Source organism: Saccopteryx bilineata, chromosome 7 (assembly GCF_036850765.1).
Source record: "Saccopteryx bilineata isolate mSacBil1 chromosome 7, mSacBil1_pri_phased_curated, whole genome shotgun sequence".
Taxonomy (NCBI): Eukaryota; Metazoa; Chordata; class Mammalia; order Chiroptera; family Emballonuridae; genus Saccopteryx; species Saccopteryx bilineata.
Genome location: NC_089496.1, coordinates 5,747,579 through 5,757,327, shown reverse-complemented (window position 1 = coordinate 5,757,327; position 9,749 = coordinate 5,747,579). Strand labels below are relative to the sequence as shown.

The 9,749-nt window shown below is 35.8% G+C and overlaps 1 protein-coding gene across 1 annotated transcript in view; it reads right to left on the bottom strand.

Annotated features, from left to right (window-relative positions):
• Window positions 1-2,838: 2,838 nt before the first annotated feature.
• The window catches only part of SEMA3E (semaphorin 3E), a 322,573-nt gene continuing 315,662 nt past the window's right edge, over window positions 2,839-9,749 (bottom strand). The window contains exon 17 of the mRNA XM_066239333.1: window positions 2,839-7,197. Coding sequence (XP_066095430.1) covers window positions 6,745-7,197 — 453 coding nt within the window. The 3' untranslated portion in view covers window positions 2,839-6,744. The remainder of the gene's footprint in view (window positions 7,198-9,749) is intronic.

Here is a 9,749-nt window from a genome sequence, read left to right as displayed (position 1 = left end):
GTAGGTAACTTTCTCTTTACTTTAGGGCCGTAGGTGGGTAGAAATTGTGTCCTAGGAGGGTATTTGATGGATTATACCAAGAGCCTCACCTGCACCTGATTTAGAAGACAGATGATAAGATTTAGACCTTTAAGCTGATGTTGTAATAGGATGAGACCTTTGGGGACCTTGACATGAGTTAAGTATGTTTTGCATTTGGGAAGGATTTGAATCTTTGGGGGCCAAAGGATAAACGGTGGTCTCCCAAATGTCCACATCCTAATGCTCAGAACCTGAGAAGTATTGTGTTATATGGCAAAAGGGACTTTGCTGATGTAATTATAGTTCCAAAGCTTAAAATAGGGAGATGAGCCTGGATTATATGAGCGGGTGCAGTCTAATCACACAAACTTGTAAAAGCAGAAAATCTTCTCCAGTTGGAAGCGGGAAATTGTAGCGTAAGAAAAAGTCTGCAGTTCCGAGCCTCAGAAAGTCCCAGCAGCCCATTGCTGTCATTGCATCGCAGTCCTAGAACCACAAGGATCAGAATTCTCCCAATTGCCTGAATGAGTTGATTCTTCCTAGATCCCAGGCAGCTGCTGGTTGATGTTGGCATTTTGAGATCCTAAGCAGAGAATCCAGCTGAAACATGTTATGTCCTGACTTCTGACTTATGAAAATCATGAGATAATAAGTTTGATTTGTTTCACACTGCTTACAAAAGCAAAACGTTAAATAAGAAACTCTAGGCGCACTTTTAATAGACTGAATTCATAGAATTACCTCCCACGGATCTTCCAGCTCGCCACTACTTTTTGTTGTTTTTGCTATTGTTGAAAACTGAGTTTATATATCAGTTTTTTTCTTCCCTAGGAACCTGTTCTGATGCACAGAGAAGAAATTACCTACAATTTGGAAATTCTTTCCAAATGCCCATCCTAATTGATGTAAGCCAACTGTCATAGCTTGAGAGGCCACTTTTCATCACTTTCCCCCAGTATCACTATTTACTTCATTAACTTCAGCAATATTTGTAGGCTTTTATTTGCATTTTTCTTTTTCTTTAAATTATTTTCCCATTGAGAGAGAGAGAGAGAGAGACAAGCATCAACTCATTGTTCCACTTAGTTGTTCCATTTATTGTATATTTATCGATAACTTCTAGTGTGTGCCTTGGCTAGTGATCAAACCAGCCACTTTGGTATGCCAGGATGATGCTTTATCTACTGAACCACCTGGCCAGGGCCTTCTTTTTCTGGAAATGCTTAGTCTCTCTGCCTTTTTCTGTTCTTTTCTTTGTGTATTAGTCTGCTCAGGTACTATAAAAAAAATACCATAGACTGGGCAGCTTAACTGATATGTCTTTTCACAGTTAAGGAGGCTTGGAAGTCCAACATCAAGGTATTGCTTATTGGATTATGATGAGAGCCCTCTTCCTGTCCTGCTGGCAGCTGCCTCTTGCTGTGTCTTGTTTGTTTTCTTTTAAATTGTTTTCTCTTTTTCTATACCATCTATCATTGCTACATCATTGCTGCTCCTCTGAACCGAAGCCTAGCTTTTCAATGTCATCCAGACTAGAAGTGTCAAGATTCATAATTAGAGGTACCATCTATAACATTCCAAATATTTGAAAAACAGAAAAACATTTAAAAAAATAGACTCTTGTTGTGTTTCATGTTGCATAAAGTATAAAATAAGGTTTTGAGTTTTTCTAGTGAAAACTGTCAACACATTCTCAGAACAAATGTAATTCAATTTTTATTTATCCATATAACCTAATGTCATTATTATCATTTTTACACTTTACAAAACACCTGGTTTAGTGCCTGGCATACAGTTTTTTTGTTTGTTTTTAAGTGAGAAGAGGGGAGACAGATAGACCACTGTACATGCCTTGACCAGGATCCACTCAGCAACCTCCATCTGGGGCTGATTCTTAAACCAACCGAGCCACTGGCTGCGAGAGGGGAAGAGAAAGAGATGAGAGAGAGGGAGGAGAAGAGAAGCAGATGGTCACCTCTCATGCATGCCCTGACCAGGGATCAAACCTGGAATGTTTGCATGCTGTGCTGACACTCTATCCACTGAGTCAACCAGCCAGGGCCTGGTGTTTAATTCTTGAATAAAAAAATCAGTGTTTTTGTTTTATAGTCACAAGTTTTTCTTTTTTCTTGACTACCAGTTGAATATGTATCTAAAGAACAGTTTTAATAGGTTCACCAACTACTCCTCTAAAAGCAGGCCCTGTATTATAAATGAGTGCGGGTGTAAAACCTGTGTAAATGGCTACCATTAATGGCACTGTCATACCATAAAACAGCCAGAAACACTTTGCTGGAGCTGCTGCTCACATCCTCCTTTACAGCATTGGCACTAATTATTTATCACCACAAAACCTGAAAACAAACTCCCCAAAGGGAGACTTATTTAATACTAAATATCATTTAAATGACCCTCCCAAGGTCTTGCAAAAATACCAGAGAAAACAATTTAGATACCTTAACAGAGAAGTTGAGGCTTTCCAAAATCATGGATATCCTGCTGGTTACCCTTCTAAAAGCATTCATTTTCACTGTCTCTGATCTGCATAATGCAGTTTAGAAAGGCATTTCTGGCTGCTGGTCCTAGAAATGGTGTGACAGAAATAAACTCAACTGCTGCAAGTTAAGGAGATGAATGGACTTTGTCCTCCTTAAGAAAGCTGACTTAGGAATTTCCAAGGAAAGAGAACTGAATTGTTTCCTAATTTCTTTAAAAATTAGTGGTGTTCTAGCATTATCTATTTACATTTAGGCTTGATACATCATGAAACATGAATTCAACTGGCAAAAACCTAGAAAACACTCCTCAGAGAGAACATAAGGGTTTAGCAAATATTTATTTATCATCTAAGTTGGACTAAACAGAAATTGAACACAACGGTACAACTTATGCAGTGCACAGTGGCAGCTCCATGCGACAGTCAACGAGACACGTTGTCAATTGTCTTCACAGCTTGCCACCAGATGATAATAACTCTCATGGCTTATAGTCAGTTAAGAGAAATAATATGGTACATGCTGTGATGGACCCAGGAAAGCACATAAAAGGAAGCAATACAGACAAGAATACCCCAGTAGAGTACCCTAGTTTATAACTAAGCAACTTAAACAAACAGAACACACTCACTTTATAATGAAAGCCAAAATATAATGCTATCTTCCCCCCCAAATAAAACTAACACACCAGCTTAAATAAAACAAAAGAATCTCACAATCAAAAGAATGTTTGTGAGAATCTAATATTTATATCTGATTTAAATGTGGCAGTGTTGTCCTTAAATATGAGCACTGTTTTTGAAAAAGGAACTTGATGTGATACTCCGGTGTAAGAAAAACACCGACTTCTTACTGTTATAACTGTAGCACTTTCCTTTGGGATCTCAAATATCTACACAATGCGAAGTAATTTTCTTTATCAGGCTAAAGACAATTCATTTTTAAGGACAACAGCTGCTGTTTGTTTCATGCTTCACACCAACACTCAAAAGGATTTATTGTATTTTACAAATTTTACAGATGTTCATAGTCACTCTGAAGATTTACAAAGCCTAGACTTTACAGCAAATATTAAACACAATAAAAGCATTGTTAAGTACTTAACTAATTTTGTGAAGGAAAACCTCTAAAATATATATGGAATTGCCACTTACTAAATAGGCAAAATGTTCCTGTTCCCTTTTTTCTAGAGCTCTTATTAGCGTTTATTTCTGTTTTTAATCCCTGTTTCCCCAAGTTGTAGCTTTGTGCTGAAAGAGTCAGTAATAAACACAAAAGAGAAATTAGCAGTGTAGGATTGTTAGGCAAGCAAGAAACGTCACAAATCACAGTGAAAAATTCCTTCAGGTTGTAATCCTCTTTGCTAACAAACCTACGTGGTCAGCCCCATGGGTGACATAGCACTGAAGGAGGTGGTGGCGTACATTGTGACGTCAAGGCTCATTCCACATGAGTCTTTTCTCTTAACAGACTAATGTAGGACAGGTCTGAAGAAGAAGGTGACTGACTCTGATTAGAGATGCCCCTTTGAAATGAGGGTTGCTGTTTACGATTCCTTGTCAGCTGTGTCATCCTAGAGGGCATTTCTCCCTTCATTGAGTTTATAGCTGGGGAAAATGTGGTGGGTTGGGGCACCATCTTAATTCTCCCAAATGTTGCAGGTGGTAAAGCATGTGCCTTTCCCAATTTCAAAAAAGATGGGATAAATCTTATGAGTCCATTCGCAATTTTCCAAGCATGTGCATTTCTTTTCTCAAATTAGATGATGAACTTGAATTTTAACTTTAGAAGGAGCAAAAGACTAGGAATATGTTTTTGTGGTACATTTCAGATTCTCAAGGACAGATCAACATAGGTTGTTGGTTTGTCATTGGAGAGGGCAATGATTATTCTTAAAGTATGTCATGATGTGTATGTGTGTCCCCACACCTCCATGTATGGGGGAGAAAAGGGAGCCAGGTGGAGGTGGGGAGAGAGAGCTGAAAAAAGGAAAAAAAAAAAGCATGTGTATACATATATATATATGTATAGTATACATATACATACACACACACACACACATATATGAAATTTAGTGCTCTCACTAAATTGTGGACTTGAGTCTTCAAAAACTTTTTTGTGTTGTATTTATTTTTTCCAGGTCAAGTTTAGCATTTTACATAAAATATTTCTTTTTCCAGTTAATTAAATTTCAGTGGAATAGCACGTAGGTTCAATTCTTAAGATACGTCATAGCAAAGTTATTTTTCTCACCTTTATTTCTTCAGTTACCAAATATTTTAGTTCATAAATGACATTATTATTAACAGTTTATATGTGTTGAGATGAAAAGATAACTGCTTATGCGATATCTGCCTTTTTTTTCTTTTTATTTCGAATACCAAGGACAATTCTGCTTTCCCTTCTCTTGGATTTATGGAAGAATATTTTCAACAAATTGTGTTTTATTGACTTATTTTTTACTTTGTTTCAGACATAAACTTGCTAAGGGTCCTTTAGTCTGTGGTTATGGACCTATTTTTATATATTGGGCATCTTTTACTAAAACAGTATTTTTAATATATACCTTTTGATATATTATGTCCAGTTAATATAGATGGGCAGCAATGACTCCCAGTGGATTCGTATGTAAATAGCAACTAGGTTTGTCAGAGAATGTTAATTTTCAATATATTTTAATTCTTTAGACCTTTGTAGCTGGGCAGCTTAAAGAATGAACTTTTAAAAACATTTCTGTATTTGTTAATTTAGAATAAAATAGAAAGCCATTACAAGTTATCAACACTTTAACTTTCTTATTTATATAGCCTCTAAGATAATTTTGAAAACTAAAATGAATATTATTAGAAGTTAACATTTAAATATTCATATTTTATGAGAAATTCCCTTGCTTTTAATTTTTATTTAAAATTTAAGTCACAAAAAGGAAAACATTTTAGAAAGATAATTGCTGAATGAAATAGGAGGAAAAACTTCCAGAAATAAACATTTTCAAAAACAAAATCTCTTGATACTATTTATAAGAGAAAAGTAGAAGTATTCTGAACATCTTGATAATTAAGTGAACTCATGAAATCATTTCCCACTTGTTAAAAAAAATAGATGAAAATTTGATATCTGAGTACAAATGCTTTAACATCTTTTTAAGAAATAAAACATTACATTTCTGGACTATATTTTATATTAGGAAAGTTTATTTAGAAGGCAAAAAATTAAAGTTTTTGTAGAGTTTCAGTGCTGTAATATCATTTTTGGCTTGTGAGGTAATAAGTTATTTATACACATCTTAAAGCATGACATTAAACATTAGCACATTTTTTTCAGTTAGTTTTCTCTAAAAACGGAGTCGATATACTTACTGAGAACCTACTTTTAAATCTTTGCTAGACAAACTGTTCCAGTAAAACAATAAAAATGAGAATATTTTTTTTTCTACCACAAGAGGGCAGCAAAATTTTCCAATTCGAGTCTAACTGGGTAACTCCACATGTTGTGACATTTCTCTGAAAAGTTCCCAATAAGTTATTCTTCTGCTGCACTGAATTCATGCTGGAGTGGAGTTGAATGGACGGATTTTTATTATGAAATGTAACTACTGTAAATGTTGTTGAATGAATGTTTTATGAGGGGCAAAAATTTCAAGGTGACGACAATTTTTCTTCTGTGGTTTATAATAATTACAACACACCTGCTTCATCAAACTTGTGGCTTTGATAACACTAATAATTCTTGAAAAATATGGACAGTTCACATGAGAATATTAAAGGATCTGATATTATGTATATTTTACATGATGGCAGAAAGGTAAATTCAGGAAGATTAAAACATTCACTTTTATTATTTCCCATAATTATTAAAATCTCTATTTTTCATCAATATTCCCATTATCTTAAGTTTTGCAAGGGTCAAGTAATAATTGCCATGGAAAAGCAGTCCAGTATTCAAAACTACAGCTATAGTCACTGTTTGATAAATATAATGTGAAACCACTGAACCATACACTAATTCAAAAAAAATCAGTTAATTTTATGTACTGTTTAAACAGTCAAATGAGTATGTAGAATCATTTATCATAACACCTTTATAGTCATTTTTGTATTACAGATGTCTCTTTTAAGTAATGCAAAGAAATTGGATGATTTATCATTCTTTCTTTCTTTTCTTTTTTGTTTTTTTTTTTTAGGTTCCAAATATAAATTCTTCAGAAGCTGGTGGGTGGTGTTACCCATCAGGAGTCCAGGGTGTGCCTGGGCAGGCGATAGTGCTCTGCTCTGGGGCGGAGCTTCTTTTCCTGTGGGTTGGCATACTTCCACTTGGAAGGTGACATTTTATGCTTTTTCCTCTTCTTATCTGTGCACCATACCTTTTCACAGTATTCCTCCACTCTCTGGAAGTTGCTATAACCTATCAGCTGCAAGAATTCCTTGTACCACGGCTTTGCTCCCTGTGGGATAGTGCTGTGAGCAGGACAAGGCATCTTGTGAGGTCTGTCCTCTTCATAGTCTTTGTTAAACATTTCCTCCACTCTCTCCTCTTCTACGACCTCCAGGGTGATCTTGCGGACAGTATGGACAAAATTATGCTCTACTGTCTGGCAAAAATAGGTACCAGCATCCATTCTGCGTACCCTCAGGAAGAGTAAACCGAGGGCCATCGTAACCACTCTGTCATCTGTCTTCACCTGCAATAACAAACAAAATTAATGGCACTGGACTATTATCCTGAAGAATATAACACCAACCTAAAACCAATCTGTCTTTAACGTTTTTCATTTTCATTTATCACATGTGAAAGTTATACATATATATGTATATATATATGTGGGGGGGGACGACTAAGTCATTAAATCGACTCTCTCTACTCTGAACTTAATTACATGTGAGGTCACTTCATATCAATGAACTCTGAGGTCATTTTACATCAATATTTTTAAGAGCAAAGCAAGAGAGCTTTTTTTCTAGTGACTTATTAATTATCAGAAAAATATCTAGTTATTTATAATAAAGTTACAGTGAAATGACAATTTGTAAAATTTATTTGATTTCTTTTTACTGGACAGAACAAATTCCATTTCTCAAACTATTAATTCAGGGGTTGTTATGCCATCCAGATCATAATGACCGACATTTCTACAAGGATCTCTGTTTAGAGAGTTAGGCTACCTTCATCTTCCTTCTTACAAAAAAAAAAAAAAAAAAATCCATCTGTTAATTAACTCAGTGAGCATTCTTTTTTTTTTTTTTTAATTAACATTCTTTTTTTATTTAGACAATTAATTTTAACAGGGTGACACTGATTAATTAGGGTACATAGATTCAGAGAAAACATCTCCAGGTCATTTTGACATTTGTTTATGGTTGTATACCCATCACCCTAACTCAAATTGTCTTCCGTCACCTTCTATCTGGTTTTCTTTGTTCCCCTCCCCTCCCCCCCTTCTCCTCCCTTCCCTTCCCCTCTGGTAACCACCACACAGTGAGCATTCTTTACATTTCTACAAGGCTGTCCATTTAACAGAGTTTAAAAAATTAATAAAATCCAAATTCTGCTCAGAAGGACCTCATAGTCTAGTAAATATTAAATTTTCACATACTTTCAGTGCCCAAATACCTCTTTTTATGTTTATAATATAATAAAGTATGCACATTACTTCCATAAATAAATAACTTCAAGTTAGGATTAGAAGACCACAATAAGGCTTCCAAGTAATGGCTCATATTTTATCTGAATAATTTTATTAGTGAGTATATGATTTGACATTAGACAAAGCTAGATTCAAACACTGGCACCACTGTCTACTAATTGTGTGATGTGGGCCATCTATGTGTACTTTCTGCCTTAACTTTCTTCATAAAAATGGAGATAATAATCCTAATGTAACTTGAAGAATTTTGTGAAGTTTAAATAATACAGGTGAGGCTATTTTACATAGTGCTATCAATACTTAACTCACTCCCTTTCCTTATATATATTCCTGGAACTAAAAGGCAAACTAGTAAGTGTTTCCATGTGGCCCAGGATCATATCATGATGTTATAAAGGTGGTTTACCCTATACTGGCTCAATTCTCCTTAGAGAATACAAAAGAAAAGCAATATTTGCCTCTGCCAGTATTAAAGGGGAATCACAGCAACAACCCCAACCACGTTGGCAGTGAAAGCTACTCCAACAAGCGTGTTTTTGTACCAGTGGTCGTCCTGGCATGTCCTCCCAGGTCAGCTCTCCCAAGCCTTGGTCACTTTGGGCATGTTGCAGTGTGATTACTAATGTGTGGTCATTTATATCATCTGTGATAATGTGGCAAAATGGCATTAGTGGTATAATAAGAGACTGTACCTTAAACAGGACTGTTAAAGGTACATCATAAGGCCCCCGAGGTATGTTTTTCAGCTGTCTAGGTTAATTACTCAGAAGCTTCAGAATGACACAGTTGGATGACAAAAGGGGCGCCATGTCCCTTATAGGTGCTCCCTTGATTTGGAAGAACCATGGCAGACAGAACACTACAGCCATTATTAACTCAAGAGGTTCTCCAGTGAGGAGCTAGGAAGAACCCTCAAACTAAAACCACCTTCACTATATGGAAACTATCTATTTATTGATAAGATTTGCTGAAAATATACCCTTAGCACCTGCCACAGCCAATAACTCTTAAAGGACTTTTTGTTCAGTTCATTTGAACAAGGCCTCTTGCCAATTTTCTTTTCACCACTAGCTTTCTCCATAAGTTCACCATCTATTGCAATCTGCCTAGGCCCACAGCATGCCTTTCATGATACTGACTGGAATGCAAGAACGGCGTCCCTTGCCTTTAAACTTGTGGTGGTATTTGACACAAATAGACTGGCCTACCTTAATGTATTTTTTTTTATTCTTGTGTAATACAAGCCATCATACTGTCCTGGGAATTTCCTTACTGTCTTCTGTAGGTTTCTCTTTTCCTCTCAGGCACAGTTCTCCTCTGATTTCATGTTTTATTTGCACCCATTTGATAACTCTTCTATTGCTTCACTTCAATCAGCTTCTCTAAGATGGTGCATCTTATACATAGATAATCCATTGTTTTCTGTTCCCTATAATTTATAGAACCTGACTGAGACTGATGTGATCCTTCATCACCTATAATTCAGTGTCTTTCCACTAAATGCCCACTTGCTTACTTTCCTGTTTTTGACAATTATATCATCACGCTCACAGTCACTCTATCTGCAACTGTTGAACACACACACTTGT